The sequence below is a fragment of the Dreissena polymorpha genome, chromosome 5 (genome assembly GCF_020536995.1).
Source record: "Dreissena polymorpha isolate Duluth1 chromosome 5, UMN_Dpol_1.0, whole genome shotgun sequence".
NCBI lineage: Eukaryota > Metazoa > Mollusca > Bivalvia > Myida > Dreissenidae > Dreissena > Dreissena polymorpha.
In genome coordinates this window covers 100,717,111-100,737,121 of record NC_068359.1, presented here as the reverse complement: position 1 = coordinate 100,737,121, position 20,011 = coordinate 100,717,111, and the positions used below count along the sequence as shown (strand labels likewise).

Sequence of the window (20,011 nt, the reverse complement as noted above, 5' to 3'; positions counted from 1 at the left end):
ATTACCTTAATCAAGAGAATTTATTTAATGTGTAACAACGTAAGTTTTTTCGGACAAATAAGGGTGTAAATCAGGTACTACCGGTATGTTGCGTACATAAAATCGATCTATTTGATGTTTGTTTACATCCTTATTTGTTTTCGTTAATTAAATATAATTTATTCTGAAATAATTTCAATTTATGAGAATTGTTTAACTAAAAATGGTCGCGACGAAGTGCCAAGTATGGAGATTTTTGTCGTTACCACATACCGAGCTCTTACATTGTGTTCTACTCCCGAGTTCATTGTTAGTAAAAACAAATAATAACAACAATATAATCGTTCCAAAAATGCATTTCCTTGCATGCTAATGTTTTATTCAGACATAATTAATAAAATTATATTTGATATTGCGCATGATTATCATTTAAAACGATGATTTTGTCAACCTTCTCTATATGCGCTTAAATGAATTCCACCTCTTTGTGCCAACCAGTGGGAGGAGTCTAAATTTTGCAGGTGCGTGTGACGTCACGCGTTAACTCGTCTATATGAGAATCTAAAATTTCGACAATTGTGGACGCCATTTGAATTTGTATGCTTAGTTTTGTTGCAAAAGTTTAAACCTTTAAAATATACTTTAAGAACTCAGCCCCTAATATTTTCCGCTCCCTTTTTCGACAATAAGAATAGTGCAGTGTAACCACAACAGTAAGGTTCAATATTTGAGCGTACATAAATAACAACGCTACAATCTTGAAAGCGCCTAAAGCAAAACTAATTCAAAATCATGGAGGATTTATACATTACAAATGCAATAAGTAAGTTTCCAATCCTTATTGCCTTTCTGAGTTGTATTAAAAACAACGGTAGTGGATCCAGTGTGGCTGGAATGTTATTCAGGTAAATTTTGCATAATTTCGCGACCTTTCAAATTGTGTTCCTGCATCATGTAATGTCTAGAAAGCATCTTTCGTCATATACAAGTTTAAATGCTATTTGGTATGTGCTTTATCAGTTAAATCGCCTTCATATTACTATATTAATGAAATAATAATTTTTTCTTCTAAAATTAAATGCATGGGACACTTGTCTCCGCTTGCAACAATGTTTAATTTCCAATTTAAATTAACAAGATATCTCATAAAAGGTAGGCTAGATTGAACTTTACAAGTAAGCAGTTACCACTATCGACAAAGCGGGGGTTTGGGGGCGGTAGCCCCCGATACTAAAAAAATATATGGGATAAAAAGGATTATTAGGTGTTGCGCACTTAGCAAAGATAAAATTATACGCTTTCAATTATTTGGTGCGTACTGGTAAAGTTCAATCGTCCCAAAAGGTAATTTGGTGTACATTTTCAAAGCATTTTGCATAAGATATAAACGGGGAAAAAGTGTATAGAACAGATATTTTGCTATTTTCAAAACTTCATACTTAATTTAATAGCAAGAACCTGTAATTCGAAAGTGAAATTCAAGCTTTTCTTGCTTAATAATATTATTAAGTTAATTAATAAAATTGTCATAAATTAGTTGAATTCATATCGGCTTTGTTATTGAGATTTAGGCCTCAGGCCAATACGGCTGTCTTCAGCTCAATAACAAAGCCAATATGAATTCAACTAATTAATAGCATTATATTATCAACCTAGTTTTGTAAATGTAATGGTCGACTTCATATTCAGGCGTAAAATATTGCTTCCAAAGGTAAAAGCTTCGAATTCCAGGAAAGGACACATTTTGTTTTAAGTTTTCTTGATATTGTCGGTATTGGACAATTTAAATGCATACTATTAAATACGTATAAAATATTTATTATATACTACAGTTAATGTCATTTCTAGGAAAGAATGCACAATTCCTTTTAATTGACCGACAAACTTTAATAATGCGACCATTTTTCGATTGAAATAAAAAAAAATAACTTCGTGTACGCAATATTAATAAGACAACTATTAAGGATTGTTTTCGTTTCATATCGGAAGTTCAACGAGATTTACGTACGAAACTGAAATGAAAACATAGTAATTTATTAACTTTATGATAATATTAAGTTTTAATTGCTTTTATTGTATGGTGTCTCTCGAGTTTTATGATTATTATTAATATCATCTTAAAACCTCATAACGGACTTGCCAGATGTGCGTGAATCATATGACCACAGACATTATTGCCTTAATTGCTTGTAATACATGTTATTTCAGATTTAAATAATGTTTCTTGGTGATGCCTTAAGCTAAGCGCTTCTTATTGTCCCCTACCAGTTTCACGAGTCGGGATTTATGGTTTGCGCTCTGTGTGTCCGTCAGTCTGTCACACTTTTCTGGATCCTTAGATACATGTATAAGTTCTTTATATTTGTTCATGAAACTTGAAACATGGATAGATGGCAATATGGACATTATGCACGTCACTTCCTTTTGTTCCTACGTCAAAAATTATGGGTGCTATGGCAACAAATATTGAAACAAAATATGACAATGGTGGAGCCGGTTTGGAAATACATGTATATTGTATATGTCGATCATTGGAAATAATTCCAACTACACATGCATTTGAAACTCGCATTTGTACATATTGGTTTTTATTAAGGATGGTTTGTTAGAATTATTGTGTGTGCATTAAAATAGTAGAAAACAATGCGAATCGTTCTTGTTTCATTTAAGAAGAAATGATTCAAAGCAAAGTGCCTCTCAAAACAAAACCAAATAACCACAATCTTCGAAAACGGGGCTTAATGCATGGTCGTTAGATGTCGTCCCAGAGTAGCCTGTACAGCTTCGCTTTTATGGAATTATTTAGTTTTAAGAAATCTCTCATTAACAAACAAGCAGTCTAGGCCAAAGTATCGTCAATGAAAAGCCTGTATGGAAAGAACAGGCTTATATGGGAAGTCACTTTACGCATATGCAATAAGCCCCCTTTTCTCAGAGCATGACTAAAATGCTAACCCTACCTTTGACACTTTTCCAAATGCTGTACAGCTTGGTGATATCCGGGTACTCGTTGTTCACTTCCTGGAGATATGACGCCATTGCTACGTTACATTTTTCTATATGTCTTCTCTATTAATCAGTCCGACCGACGTAATATTATTACGTGAAAACATCATTTCGTTCTTTCCATAAGACAATGTGTTATATTATATCGCCAAACTGTTCGTCATGAAATAAATTGTGTATGAAACACGTCGTTTTATAAAGTAAAATCGTCATTAGTATATGTGTATAAATGAAGTTGGTATGTTTGTTTTTTCATTCTATTTATATAAACATCGTTTCGTTCTGCAAATTTCTAATTATTCCATTTTGATTTATTAAGTTGTTCTGTTTAAAGTATACTCTGTCATTAGACTGATCGTTTTGATCTGCAATTTTGCCATACTGTTATATGGACGTATCAGTTGTTTGCACTACCGCAGTTTGTCATAAGCATGTTGTGCCATCATTATAGTATATTTAATTATCAGGTTGTTCTATGATTATTGTTTCTCATTTAAACACTTCGTTTCGGTCTGTAAATATGTCATCACGACCTTTTAAAATTTTCAGATAGTTATGTGCTTGGCAAGCCATTTCGTGTTAATACCTCGTTTTATTAGTCTCCTACCGGTTTCACCGGAGGGGACTTATGGTTTTGTCTTAGTCCGTCCGTCCGTCACACTTTTCTGGATCCTGCGATAACTTTAAAAATTCTTAATATTTTTTCATGAAACTTGGAACATGGATAGATGACAATATGGACATTATGCACGTCATTTCATTTCGTTCCTACGTCAAAAATTATGGTTGCTATGGCAACAAATAGACTAGAAATACTGCTGAAAATGGTGGTTTTTCTGGATGCTGCGATAACTTTTAAAATTCTTAATATTTATTCATGAAACTTGAAACATGTATAGATTGCAATATGGACATTATGCACGTCATTTTATTTCGTTCCGACGTAAACAATTCTGGTTGCTATGGCAACAAATAGACTAGACATACTGCTGAAAATGGTGGTTTTCTGGATCCTGCGATTACTTTTAAAGTTCTTAATATTTGTTCATGTAACTTGAAATATAAATAGATGGCAATATGGACATTATGCACGTCATTTCATTTTGTTCCTAAATAAAAAATGTTAGTTGCTATGGCAACAAATATATATTAAAAAAATCTGGAATTTCTGACAATGGTGGAGCCGGTAAGGGACTTATATTGCTTGACAATAGTCTTGTTTTTACGGGGTTCTGTGCTAATGTCACGAATACATATCGTTTCGTTATGTAAATGTGTCTTTAATGTTATGTTTATTGGTGAAGTTGTTCATTACTTACTTTACAGGCAAATCTGGGACGACATTTTACGCACACGCATTTAACCCTTTTTTCATACAGCACATCACATGTCATAATCTTGAAGTTAAAGGCTACATAAGTCCCCCACCAACAGTTTAAAAAAAGTTGCCATCGCCCCTGTTTGTATTGTAAAATAAAATGTCAACCCAAATTGCATGCAAACAAATGTATGGTGTACATATGATATCTATCCCCCTTGAATTTACACCACGTGCATTTGAATTAAGCGATATCACTTTTAAGCCTATAACCGGAATGTCAACTTTATTAAACAAACACCTTTCTAATCAATTTATTGAAAACTCTCGGAAAATATGCCTTTATTTAAAAACTTACAAAATGATATTCAATGAAATACAATTTCCTTGATTATTTTTAAGAATTCGAAACTCATGATAAAGATGCGTTAAAACCCCATAAACACACATACTCAACTCACATCTCTTAAAATATTTCGAAAAATAAAGTAAACACGTAAAAAGTCAGTTTTCCCTATAGCAATAGCCAAAATTTCCACGCTAGTTATGGTTTGGTAACAGAGTTTTAACGAGATACATGTTTTGCTAGTTCAATGCTCGTTTTAAGGTTGTGTGGGACAATATATTCCATGTGAATTTCCCGCGATGATATCCGAACATTTACGAGCGAACGCAAGATTGGCTTCGGACAGCTAATGAGAAGTACGTCGTATTCGGACGCTGCTCGAAGCCAATCTCGAGCGAGTGTTAATGAGGCTTTAAGTTTATTTTCGACTACTGCTTACGATACGTACACACACATAAGTAATCGAGGTCATACCGCGAGATATCATTTCGGTAACTTGAGTTAATTCATAGTTCACTTTCATTCGAAAGTCATTTACATATAAACACACTTTTTAAAACATAATTCAACACGCTTTCACTTCTTACAGGTCGCACAAATCGAGCCCAAATATTTTGTTTCATTTAAGTTTATTAATGTTGATGTAATGGTGCTTAAACACAAAATATGCAATTCCATTTGTTCATTGCACAGCTGTACTTCCAAACCATTAACATACTGTCGCTATGTTCGTAAAATGTATGTCAAAGCACGATCATAGGACGTCGTTTAACGGCCGGCCGGATCTTTGTGAGCTCTACACGCATGCCAAATGTCGCGACCAAATCTATGGTTTAAGGCTTACGTTTAAACGTCAATAGTGACTACGGCAAGGCAATATGACGGAATATATTGGCTGGGCTTACGTCAATCGAATGGTTTTGGTAAGCTCTGCAAATTTGTCACATTGCCGATCCTCCCAGTGACGAAATTGACGACACGATTGACGTTATATTTGAAAATTATGACGTCACCGGCACGGTCATATGCCGTCATGATGACCGGTCGAACGTCATTAGATAGTGACGTAACCGGATTCCTTTCTTTATAATGGAAGCAGCTCTCTCGTCGCTGGAGGCAAACTAAGTGACCAACATTCACGAAACTTGACACATTTTGGCTAACAGGGCTAAGCATGTCTGAAGTGTCGCTGACCTTCGCTGTGACGCCATTGGCGATACAAATGACGTTAAAATTTAACCTTACGATGTCATCAGTACGGCCACATGATGAAATATAACGAGCGGAGTGAATTCATTCGACGGGTCTCGGTGAGCTTTACATATGTGCCTGGTCAACGACCCTATAAGGGAATTAAAAAATTAGAAAAATATGACGTCACTGGCACGGCTATTTGACGGAATGTAACGGCCGGAGTTACATTTTTAGACGGGTCGTGATGAGCTTTACAAAAGTGCCAGTTCTCCCATTGACGTTAAAAGTGACGTCAATATTGAAACTTATGACGTCACTGGTACGGTGGTGAGACGTAAAAAAATTGCCTGAAAGACGTCATTCAACGATCTTGGTAAGCTCTGCACACGTTCCAAATTTCCGAACTACATTGAAAGGCGTTTGACAGTGGCGCCCGTTTAACGCTTACGTCTAAACGCACAGTGTCATCAACGGCTTCCATTTCTTATCACGTAAGCGGTTCTCTCGTTGCTTGGGGGAAAGTATTTGAAAGACATTCTCAAAACTTGGCAAACTTGTTTGGCCCAATGAGCTCAGCATGTCTCAAGTGTTGCTAACCCTCACGGGACGTCATTGACATTAAAAATGACGCCATTCGACGAGTGACGGTGAGCTCTTCAAGCATGTAATGTCGCCGACCATCGATATGACATCATTGACGTTAAAATGCGTCATATCTGAAATTTTTGACGTCACTGGCATGATCGTATGAAGCCATGTAAATTCCGGGCTGGCGCCATTAGACGGGTCTTAGTTAGCTCTACAAATATGCTCAGGTTCGCGACTATATATAAAGGCGTTTGCGAGCGGCGCCAGTTTAACGCCTACGTGTGTAAGTCCAGAGTAACGTCAGTGAAACGCAGGTCTTTTAAAGGTCTTTTGCAATCTGCCCCCTTTCACCCTTCCGTTAAAGCGTTGATTGTGAAGATATTGACTCCCATTTCTGGAGGAAAAGGAAAGGAAGAGGAAACTACTGCCCATGTTTTTAAAAAAATGCTTAAACACCTTAAGGCTTTCGATTTATTTCATGCAGTCATTTTTTCTGCTTTAAACTGTATGTGAAGTATTTAATAGTATCACAGTAGTTTATTTCAAATATAAGTTTTCATTAAATGCTTATAATATGTATATAATAACATATGTGTACACTTTATTGCAATATCCAACAAAGTAATTATCAGATAATAATTTTAAATCAGGCTTCAATGCACATATGGTGGTGTTTGTGAAGATAATATCATTAAATGAATTTATTTTCAAATCTGCTTGAAACAATTCTTATAAAACAGAAAATACAAAATACAAAAATTTGCCTATCCATTACGTGTCCTCTTGACGTATCGCGCTACCCATGCTCCATTCAGGCTTTCCAATTGAAAAAAGCACTTGAGACGTCGATACTTGTTTCTGTAATATTATCGATGAAAAGCGTTGCTTTCCCGATTTTGATTGATGACTGTCTAGAAACGACCATACTCTATTCAGGCTTTCCAAATGTGAAGAGTACGTGTACTTTAGACGTCGATACTTGTTTCTGCACTATTATCGATGAAAAGCGTTGCTTTCCCGATTTTGATTTGACTGTCTAGAAACGACCATACTGTTTTCGCCTTTTCTTAATCAGGAGTGTTATTTTGCTGGTTGTAATATAATGCATTCATTCTGTTTTGAAGTGTCATTTTTTCTTACTTGTATCGTGTCCCTTGAAAAATACATATGTTTGAAGGACTGCTCAATAGTCATGCAACTACGTGTCGTACAATACAATCTGATTTGACAATCTGATGTGACAAATAAACAATAACATAAACACAAGAACGATACAAAACTGATACACCCAGCCGAATACATAACACTTTCCGCGTAGTCTGAATTTAGTTTTGAACAGGCCTTATTTAAAACGAAAAAAAAATCAAGAAAAGCAGAAAATATCGTTATTGATTGCCTGTCCGGACTCCACAAAATAATCTTGGACGACACCATTTAAACAATTTTGAGGATACATGTAACATTACAGTGCTTGTACTTGACGAGCTATGGTATGTTTTCTCGGTTTTACTGACATTTATAAGATTTATGCAATAAATCTCATGCCATTAGTTTTTAAAATTTAACAAGGATCAGACTTTCAAAAGTTAACGTCTATAATTATAGCGGAAGATAAAATGTTTTTATTATCGGCCTTAATACATAGGATTACGCGATACCACATAGAACGTGGCTATACTAGTAGTTGACAAAGAGGGTGAACATTTAAGCGCGTTGTTCGAGAGGCCGCGTTTGTTGGTTTCAATTCCAGTATCAGCTTCATTTTCAAGTTTTTCAGCGTCCACAGTTTTAACTTCAGTTTCAGTTTGAGATTTAGCTCTATTTTCAGTTACAGCTGTGGTAGCTGTGGTAGTTTCAGTAGCTGTGGTAGTTTCAGTAGCTGTGGTAGTTTCAGTAACTGTGGTGGTTTTAGTAGCTGTGGTAGTTTCAGTTTCAGTGTTGTCGGTGTCCACAGCTTCAATTGTAGTTTCAGTTTCCGTTTTAGTTGAAGTTTCAATTGAAGATTCAGGTTGGTCAGCGTCCACAACGTCAGTTTTAATATCATTTTTAGTTTCAGTTTCAATTGAAGTTTCAGGTTTGTCAAGGACCAAAGTGACGTCAACGCGTGTGACGACGCCAGCCGACACGATGAACTTTGTGGTCTCCTTGTGGTTCTTGTAACTGACCTGAAAGTATAAACAAAGTACATGATTATTTGCATATTAATCCGAAAACAGAATTTCATTGGACAGTGCTACTATTTGTGCACCTGAATATTGCTTTCCGGAATCGCGTGTGCAATGTTTGTTCACAAATTAATATTAATATGACATATGTGGATTGTGAATATCATGCATTTTTTCATTGTACTAAATATACAAGTATTAGAAATCAGTTTCTGTTCAACTGGTATAACACTGGTACTGACTTTAATAACTTCTATGACTTATTGTCAACGAATGATTTTGAAACTATTAGAAAATTAGCAGTGTATATTTTCTATCTTATGAATTCTATAAAAGACTAGATACATGTATCAACATTTTCTTTAGTACAATAATAGTGTGACACAATTTTGCAGCCTCTGTATATTACATGATATTTATGTAGAAGATAAGCAGTGTATGTTTTCTATCTTATGAATTCTAGAAAAGACTAGATACATGTATTAACATGTACATCTGTACAATATTGGTATGACACAACGTTGTAATTTCTGTATATTACATGGTATGTTTGTGGAAAATTTACAATGAATGTTTTCTATCTTGTACATTCAAGAAAATACTAGATATACATACATGCATTAACTTTTGCATCTGTACAATATTGCTGTGGCACAGCTTTGCAATTTCTATATGTTACAAGGTGTGTATGTAGAAAATCTGTGGTGTATTTTTTCTGTCTTACGAGTTCTGGAAAAGACTAGAGACTTTATGTCTGTATAATATTACTATGACGTAACTTTGTAATTTCTATATATTACATGATATGTGTGTAGAAAATCTGCAGTGTATGTTTTCGTTCCTATGAATTCTGGAAAAGGGATTAGATACATGTGCTAACATTTACATCTGAATAATACCACTAGCACACAACTTTGCAATTCCTGTACATTGCATGATATGTATTTTGGGCCGGAGGCCTCTGTTTCTTTAATAAACTGTTGACTTGACTTGACTTTATCGCAGAAAGGTAATACCGAACACCTGTTGGGTATAAACCTTTTAAAGTTAGCTCGAAAGCCATAAGCTCGTTGACACAACTACTTAGCGTCTTTAAAAGAGATCTATAGAACGCTCACACAGTGGTGATCCAACATGTGACATCCTTGTCCCTTGGCGGACACCATATCCATACAGCAACGATGAAACGATACACCAGATTAAAAACGTGTTGGTGTAATCTATCTTCGCTATCTCTCCTCTGAACAACAAATCTACATAAGTAAGTCTATAGGCTCAACAAATTACAAACAACACATTTATGATGTATGGGTTCGTGTGTATGTTTAAAACCGTTTTTATTACAATAAATAAAAAATACCGAAGCTTTTGGATATTTAAATCATGCAAACTAAAGACTCACATTCAAAGTATATGTGCCTGGCATAAGGAGCCGGAAGTACTGGCCGCCATGTTTAGACCTGAATGTCGGGAATGCTCGTCCTTCAAGGTTCAAAACAGCGCCATCCAACGAGTTGTTGTTTTCGTCCCGAACATATCCCTTTACACCTAGAAGTAAAACCTCGACATCAAAAAACAAGAGGATTTATATTTATTAATAATACTCTGTTGTTTTCCCATTAAGACTTTAAACTCGGAATAAAAGTGAAAATGGATGCAAACAGAATAACGCTTAAGTCAGTCATCAGTATCTTATGCAGAGAGGGTCATCGTGTGACAAACAAGATGGCGACGTCCATTCCAAGACATGTATTTTTCGCCGTTGTATACCCTTTAATACTTGTACATTATGTTTTTCATACTATGGTGTTTATTTTTATCCAATTATTAAGTATTAAGTGTAAAAATGCCGCAATATCGACACGAAAGTTATTCACGTTTATTCACGTTTATATCGTTTTGATATTTGCTCTAGATTTCGATTTTACTTGCAGTGAAATTTCTTAGGTGGTCACAAAATAACAGCTTCCGGTAAAAAAAATCGCAGTGAGTAAGGTCGAGATAAAATGCAAATATTTATACGAAATACATTTCTTACTTCTATGGGTGAAAACATAAGCAGAATTTACACAAACAATAACACAAGTTATAAAGGGTATACAGCAGAGCAAAATACCTATCTCGGCATGAGCGTCGTCATCTTGTTTGTCACGTGATTAGCCCCTCTGTTATGGCCAGAAAGAAAGCCTTTACAACTTTAATTTATTAAGAAAGGTGCTTAATTTTATTTTGATTTTCTAAGGGACTACAAGCTGATTAAAATTCGTATCTGAGTAGTTTACGGTGAAAGTCGTCTCTATGTCTTACCCATGTGAGCCAACAAAAGGTAGTTGACCAACGCGTCTTTGTTCTTCACCCAGTAATCGGTGAGAGATGACGCACTCGGAAAGGGGCAGCAGGACAATTCTATTGTGATGTCAAATATGCCTTCAGCAAGGTAGTTGTAAACCTGCATGCCGCCTGCAATGGACTCGCAACTTACAATTAAAATGTACTGCATGATTGAATATAGGAATTTGCATTGCATTTAACGGTATGTAAGTCATGTAAACATCGTTCTGGGAAAACAGGGCCTAAAGCATATTCTTAAAGTGACGTCCAAGATTAGCCTGTTCAGTCAACACACGTCTACCCACTTTCCTATAAAACAGGATTTCCGAATCAAAGATTCTTCCGTTATACGAAAAAAGCGTAAAAACGGATTAGAATTTTATCATGTATAGTGTGAATCATACGCGTTAAAATGGCTTAAACATGATTTTAAATACACCAGTTCAAAAAAGATTTCATGCTTGAAAGACTATACTACAGGAGGTCCGATAACTTACATAATTATTAGAAAACACTGTGCCAAAGTTATGTTTAGATGTTTTAAGAACACTGAACGTCTACTGTAAGGGATGGTGGCTATGAGTACATTTTACTATTGCATTTTCATTATTGTTTGTTTCCATCCCTTCTGACATTGGCATGTTGATCTAAAAATTGAATTGCGTCTTTCCTCCCTTGTAACAGCCAACCAATGGTATGATAGTAAGTGTATGTGTTCTCAAGATAACGCGCGGTAACGAAATGGTCTACGGACTGATCTTCCACCCGAGCGAAAGACGGACCGGTTCAAAGCAATACTTGGATGGCTGCTATGTTACTTATATAGTTACCTAACACAGGATACCACTCGGCTCCGTTTGTAATGCCATTCTTAAAGTACCCGCCGCATTCCATGTCAATTGTTTTTGTAGCCATAGTGTGGTGTGACCTTGCATAGGTCAGAGCTAAATACTGGAAAGTGTCGTCATCCACACAAATCGACGGTCCGGAACCACTTGGGGTGGAGGCTTAAAATAAATTTAATGTAAGGCATTACACATAAAGTAATTGCAACTTATTCGATGCAATAATAAACAAATCTAATTCGATGAATGTCACATTCTCTGTTATTGCGTTGTGTTTATTAGTCATCAAGGTTGACGAAGACATACGACTTAAGAAATAAAAGTCGAAGGGGTAGTTTGCAACCAATTCACCACCGCCGTGCAAGTTGGCAGAGAGAACAAAATTGTAGTCGTCCAGCCAGTCTATCACGTGCTGCGTTTCCGGTTGGACATTACACATAAAGTAATTGCAACTTATTCGATGCAATAATAAACAAATCTAATTCGATGAATGTCACATTCTCTGTTTTTGCGTTGTGTTTATTAGTCATCAAGGTTGACGAAGACATACGACTTAAGAAATAAAAGTCGAAGGGGTAGTTTGCAACCAATTTACTACCGCCGTGCAAGTTGGCAGAGAGAACAAAATTGTAGTCGTCCAGCCAGTCTATCACGTGCTGCGTTTCCGGTTGGACGGGTTTCACTGCCGCGTCGTGAATTAAATCATGGAAGTTTCGGTTCAAGTCCTTCCCGTTGGCGTTGTTTCTGAAAAGGAAGTACATGGTTAACACATCACCGGAGATTCTGATAATTTTTTTTAGAAAAAAATACAATAATAATATCCGTCCCGAGAACAATTGCGACATTTTTATACTAAATTGTTAAATGTTCGCAAGCGTTTTCCCCTATCTAATTAAGTGAATGCGTAGCCTATTTGAAAAGCTGCGAACTCTGCCGCATTTGTCGTGAGGATAAAGGATATGACAAAGTTTGATGAAAATTATGATACGTGACTTAACGAGGTAATTTTGGCGAACACAATCGATGACGGTGTGCGAATGTTCGCTTCTATGAGATTGGAGCCTATTGCGCTTCCATTAAATGTATTAACCTTGCTATAGCAAATCAATCTTAATGCATGTGCAAAAAAAGGGCGTCCCGGATTAGCCTGTTCAGTCCGCATGGGCGATTCCGGGACGAAACTTTCCACTGTTATGGTATTTGTCGTTTAAAGGAAGTCGCTTCAAAGAAATAATCAGTTAATCCATAAAATTTCGTCCCAGATTAGCATGCGGACTAAACATGCATTAAGCCCTTTTTTCCCATGAAAGACGCTATATAATTAAAATTAATATTCCCTCTGTTAATTCATACACCTACCTGCCTAAGCTATTCACGCACTGACCCTCCACGGATATGTTGTAACCATCGGGGTTCATTGACGGCATGATGTGCACAGTTGTGGTGTTAAGGAACTGAGTCAGGGTCAAATTTGTGCCGTTTGACGTCACGCATAGGTCAATCAAGTGCAGCAACAACTCTCGCCTTACGGCCTGAGCCATATAACGGAAGATATACTACATTGTATATTTATTCCAAACTTTCTTGCGGCACAAAACATAACTAAACAATGTAAACTTAATTGATGAATTCTTTGGTTTAATACAAAATCTTGTCGATGTCATACATGACCGTAAATCACAGGCGCCACCAATTGTTTGCGATGCATTAATACATGAGCCAATGCTTAGTCCGAGATGGCGCTAAGGACCGGTTGTTGTGAAATTTCACGGATAATTCTTCAGGGTGAGTTGGTTTTAAATTTTTGTTTCCAACATATTTCGCATTATTTAAAAAAGCAGCCAAAGCAGTGCGATTCAGCGAAGATTAACCCTTCAACAAATGTACAGAAACATTCATCCACAACCCAATTTGAAATGTGGAGACCTTTAAAAGTTTTGGCGTGGTGAAGGTTTTCAAAGCAAATTGATGTATCTCGCCTGTGTGACGAGCGAATTTCCGCCCGATTAAGTCGCGAACATCAACGATTACGTTCAACATATACTAGTTGCTATATGTACAAACACATTGGATTCTTGCAGTTGTAATAAATTATTGTGTATTTTCCAAAAGAAAATTATTCCGCCGAACTAAACGGTGTTTAAAAAACGTCCTATAAAAATGGATCATTGACAATGGATTCTGACAATTCATCCGATAATTTGGAAACTTTCAGCGGCAGAACTCTAGATTGGACAAAGTCGACGTTGCTGAAATAATTTGGATCATAATTTAAGCTTATTTGGAAAGGTCTGATGACCTTGGACGCATAAATACCTCATTGCCGTGCATATTTCCGATGTACTTCACGTGCGGTCGAAGATCGATATTGGAAAACGAGCTGCCGATCGCCAGTACCCACAGGTCCTCACCTGGCGGGAGAAATAGAATCGGGCCGCGCTCTGAGATTAAATCCATGATGAACGCAGAGGCTGATCAGGGACGACAACTTACTTTTTTTATGGCATTGGTCGTTTAAAGGATGTCTCTTTAAAATCTAGTAATGGCGCAAGGTGTCGTCCCTGATACGCCTGTCCGGACTGCACAGTCTGGAATGACACTTTACGCACATGCATACAGGGCTACTAATGACAATTGGAGGGTAAATAGTATGCGTGGTTACAAAGCATTGAAGTCATGTCAAGTTTGATGGTGACAAAGCTGTAACTTACTCCAATTAAACTCAAAAGTGTTCATGTGTTTATGAAAAAAGGCTTAACTTCGTAATAAAATTTATGTTAAACTGAGTTGTAATAGTTGTAGCGAATTAAAGAATTCAAGTTACATTTTCAATTTACCATTGTGATTCGGTCAGTAAACAAAGATTTGAAATGTTAATGAATTGCAGTCAAACCATGGGGACCCTGATCCAGGAAATAAATAAATATACATAACAAGGCACAAAAAGGATCGACTCAAACTTGTTAACTGTACTTTTTCAATGTTTGAAACGGTTTCATGGATACGAAAAATACGTAGACATAATATGCTTAGAAGCGAAATGTAACTGCCGACTGAGAACATTATGAATGAGAAATCATCAATCAAGTATCATATGCAATGTTTTTCATTAAAAAAAGGAAATACGTCGTTTCATAAACCTAGTATTGTAAATGGTATGGTCGACTTCATATTTAGGCGTATAATATTGCTTCCAAAGGTGAAAGCTTCGAATACCAGGAAAAGACACATTTTGTTTGATTTTTTTTTGTTTTTGTTTTTATTTGACTAAGTCACTATTTAATTACATACTATTTACTACTTATTAAATATTTGTCAGATAATACAGTTGATGTCATGATTGGACAAAATTTAACAGTTCCATTTACTTGACCGATATACTAAAAATGCGACCATTTTGCGATTGCAATTCTAAACTTCGTGTGCGCAATATTAATAGACCGCTAGTAAGGATTGTTTTCGTTTCATATCTGTGGTTCAACGATTTTTACGTACGAAACAGAAATGAAAACACACAATCCGTGCACCATGTAAAAATGGTTTAATGCCAGTGCGTTAAATGTCGTCCCACTTTGCGCCTAAACTTGATTTTTTCTAAGGAGAGACTTTCTTTAAATGAACAATATCATAAAAGCGGAAAGTGTCGTCCATGATTAGCCTGTGCAGAATACATTAAAGTCCCCTTTTCACAGAGCGCGGTTCATATTTATTCATTTACCTTATGACCTATGATAATATAAAGTTATTATTGTTTTCATTGTATTTTGTCCATCTTGTTTTATTATTATTATTATGAATATCCTCTTAAAAACTCATAACCGACTAGCCAGATGTGCATGTGAATCAAAAGACCAAATACATTATTGCCTTAATAAAAACGTTATTTCAGTGTTAAATCATGTTTCTTGAAGATGACTCGAGCGTAACGCTTTTTATTTCGAAAATTTTGTCTTATATCAAACAAAAAAGACACAAAACGTTTGAACACAGAACACTAACATGTCGATAATTGGAAATGATTCCAAATATCGTCGCTGTCGTTCTCAAACCTCGTAGCTCCAAACTTTTCAAAAATGTTTTTTCGTCTTTTCCGAATATATGAAGTCTGGCGCGTGTTTTGTGCTATACCTCGTAGCTCTACGCCAGTCAGAGCCTTTGAAAAATGCACTTGACGAAATGATGTAGCTTGATTGTTGGCTTTTTTTCCGGCGAAAATTTGTAGCGACGTCATTTCACCTGTAGGTACGTCATTTCGTTTGGACAATTTTGACAAAAACGTTTTTATATTTGCAGCTACGAGGTTTCCTATCAAAACGAATTGTCGTACCTCATACCACGGACGCTCCGTGCTTATACAAACGACACAACTGTGGTGACAAAATATCGTAGCTACCATTTCTGAACATCAGTATGACTTATCAGTATGACTTACGCGTCTACGGCTTATACCGTATTTTGCAGCTTCATTTGTTTGGTATTTTTACAGAATTTCAATTTCTAAAACATCGCTATAAATAAATGAGACGGATTTTACTCTCTCCTGAAAACTTGGCATTTTGTAGCTACGAGGTTTGAGAACGACAGCGACGATATATTAAATTTGAGCCGGTATTTGTACGTATAAGTTATATTAAGTATGTTTGGCGATAATAAATATGCGTGTATTTAAATGGTAGGAAATTGCGACTCGTTTTTCTATACTTTATGAGATACTGATTCAGGCAAAGTGTCTCTCAAAACGAAACAAAATAAGCCACAATCTTCGAAAATGGGGCTTAATGAATGGGCGCTTAATGTCGTCCCAGAGTAGCCTGTGCAGCTTCACTTTTATGGAGTTACTTGTTTAAAAGAAGTCTTTCATAACCTAAGAACCAGTTTATGCTAAAGCCTGTGCGGAAAGCACGGGCTTTTCTGGAAAGTCACTTTACGCATTTGCAATTAGCCCATTTTCCCTAGAGCATGGCTATAATGCAAACCCTACCTTTGACACTTTCCCCAATGCTGTACAGCTTGGTGATATCTGGGTACTTGTTGTTCACTTCCCGGAGATATGACGCCATTGCTACGTTACCATGGTGAACGTGTAACAGGGACATCGTCCCGCCCACCATTGCTAAAAGTAGCACCACGAAAACCGGGCACATTGCTGCTGTGTCTGGATCTACAAACATACAGTAGATGAAATTCTCCACTTGTGTTGTATAGGAACGATTGCGCTGCCTTTCAAATATATTTATATACAACACGAGCTGTACACATCAATAGCTATACTTCTTCTTTTCTTTACCATACAATTATCATGGTCAACACATAAGCTTCCATAGTAGTTTGCGATTTGTGCATATGTCTTTACGGTTTGTGCATTTTTGATTATGTCTCCTCTATTAATCAGTCTAACTGACGTAATTGTGTTACGTACAAACATCATTTCGTTATTTCCATAAGACAATGTGTTATATTATTTTGCCAAACTGTTCGTCTTGAACTAAGTTGTGTATAAAACACGTCGTTTTATAAAGTAAAATCGTCATAAGTATACGTGCATTAATCTTGTTGGCATGTTTGTTTTCCGCGTTTGTCTTTTCTTGTTTTCATATTGTCATTAGCGTATATTTATCATTGTAAATTGTTTTTTTGCAAACTTTATATTGTCATGTAGAGAAACTGTTCCCTTAGGGGCATTTGTCATAATGTTATGTTCTTTAACAATTAAGTATGTGCTAATTTCACTATATTTATATAAACATACGGACTCGACACAATGACCCGGTTGCCGAGCACTTTTACACGAACGGCCACAGCGTCGCGAACTTCCGGGTCATGGGACTCGAAAAATTAAATGGATCGGACGAGTATCGGAAGACCATCGAACAACTTTGGAAGCGTAAATTGAGGACGTTCAATCCATATGGACTAAACACAAAAGACTAATAAAAATGGCGCGCAATGTAACGTTCAATAATATAACGTCACTTCCGCTAAACATGATATGCTTCACAAATAAATGCCGCTGAAGAAGACCGAGAGGTCGAAAGCTACGGCAAATTTAATAAAAGCGTTTTATTTTATATAAACGGCTAAAAGCGACTTTATTACACACACATATATATATATATATATATATATATATTTGATAGTGAATTTTGTTTTCAAAGAAGTTGAGTTCTTGTCATAATTGGATTATCTTTCATTTAAGATGATGTTTTCACTAATTCAAATTAAAGCCACACGCTATCCACCTGTGTACCAAACTCTTAAAGCAAATTTTCCAGAACACCAGAAGGCTAATACGAGGTTAATACGAGGCTAATACGAGGTGTCTCGGTGACAAAATGGTACTATTTCGTTTATAATCGAAATGAAACCAAATCGATTAATTTAACTGATAAAGGCTTGCACATTTAGTCTTGGTCAGCGCTGATTAAAAATTAGCAATATATCTACGAAAACAACCACAAGCAATACAAATGTAGCGTAGGACACAATTTGAATAATGTAAACATCGATTACAACGGAAGCTGTGGATTAGACTGGTGAAAATAGTTGAGCTTGAGAATAAATCATCAAACAAAATGAAATGAAAATGTCAAATTAAATAGAAAACCTATAACCATACACATGACATACACATCCTTTTACTGTTTCGATTTATTTTAATTTAATTTTTACCAATCTATTTTTGGAAGCGTTGTATCGAATGTTATCCACTATGACCAAAACACGATGTACAAAATTGAATGACTGGTCAGATCATTTTTTTGTATTCCTATTGAAGTGTCCAATTTTCCATGACAAGAGCATAATTCGAAATATGTTTTATATTCGTTCGATGCTACGTCACACCACAAGCACTCGGCACTAGTTGCTACGCCCCGTCCCACCAGCTTCTACCCCCACCCCATCAAACCCCCTAAAAATTTTCCATATGTTATACAATTTTTTTTTAAATGGATCGGACAAGTACCGGAAAATTATATGGATCGGACGAGTACCGGAAGCGTAAATTGAGGACGTTCAAACCATATGGACTAAACACAAAAGACTAATTAAAATGGCGAGCAATGTAACGTTCAATAATATAACGTCACTTCCGCTAAACATGATATGCTTCACAAATAGGAACTAGCTTCACTTCGAAAACTGTCCCAAGATGATAGCATTGTTATCAAGAAAGCCGACAAATCTAACACTATTGTGATTATGAACAAAATCGATTACAAAAATGAAGTTTTACGTCAACTAAACAATGTAATTCATTATGAAAAACTATCCAGCGACCCATCAGAAAATGTAAAAAATGTATTACAATTGAATTGCAGATATACAAAAATCACATTCCAGCATTAAAAACGAATTTGATGCGTTACCACTGGATATAAGGTCTCCATTTTTCTACATTTTACCAAAGATTCACAAAAAAACAAATGAAAATCTTCCGCTTAAATACCCCGGTCGTCCAATTGTGTCAGCATGTAATTCACCTACGGAGAATATTTCGAAATATATAGACTCCATTCTCAAACCATACATGTTTGAATTGCCGTCTTTCATCAAAGATACAACAGACTTCATAAAAAAGCTCAAAAATAAGACAGTTAATAGTAAAGAAACCTATCTCGTCACTCTAGACGTGTCATCGCTTTACACGAACATCCCACACGACGATGGAATTAAGGCTTGTGAAGATTTTTTACATAATGGCAACATTAATAGCAACATAGTTTCTAAATTGTTACGACTTGTACTTGAAAATAATTATTTTCCATTTGATGATGATTTCTATTTACAAAAAATGGGTACGGCTATGGGTAGTCCAATGGCGCCAGCATATGCCTCTCTATTTATGGGAAAACTTGAAAAAGACTTCCTTGAAATATGTGAACATAAACCGACACTGTGGTTTCGCTTTTTAGATGATATATTTATGATTTGGGACCACTCTTTAGAGAAGCTTGAATTGTTTATTGAAGCATTAAACCGTTTTCACCCCAACATGAAGTTTACGTATTCAGCTTTTAAGAAAATCGTGTCTTTTCTCGATGTGGCTGTTTCTATTAATGACGACTTAACACTTCAAATACATATACACATAAAGGAGACCAATAACCACCAATATCTTGACTATACGTCATGCCACCCTAAACAGTGTAAGGACGGAATACCATACAGTCAGGCGAAGCGATATAGACGTATTATATCGGATGCCAACAGTTTTAAATCGTCACTTCAAGACCTCAAG

General features: G+C 36.0%; 1 protein-coding gene across 1 annotated transcript in view; it reads right to left on the bottom strand.

Moving 5' to 3' along the window:
• LOC127831513 (carboxypeptidase D-like) overlaps positions 1-16,832 on the bottom strand; it is a 28,745-nt gene extending 11,913 nt beyond the window's left edge. Inside the window, exons 1-7 of the mRNA XM_052356497.1 lie at positions 16,754-16,832; positions 14,089-14,183; positions 13,132-13,304; positions 12,323-12,516; positions 10,904-11,056; positions 9,999-10,144; positions 8,090-8,596 (exon numbers count right to left, since the gene is read on the bottom strand). Of these exons, the coding sequence (XP_052212457.1) occupies positions 8,090-8,596; positions 9,999-10,144; positions 10,904-11,056; positions 12,323-12,516; positions 13,132-13,304; positions 14,089-14,183; positions 16,754-16,832 (1,347 nt within the window). The remainder of the gene's footprint in view (positions 1-8,089; positions 8,597-9,998; positions 10,145-10,903; positions 11,057-12,322; positions 12,517-13,131; positions 13,305-14,088; positions 14,184-16,753) is intronic.
• Between the last annotated feature and the right edge of the window lie 3,179 nt (positions 16,833-20,011).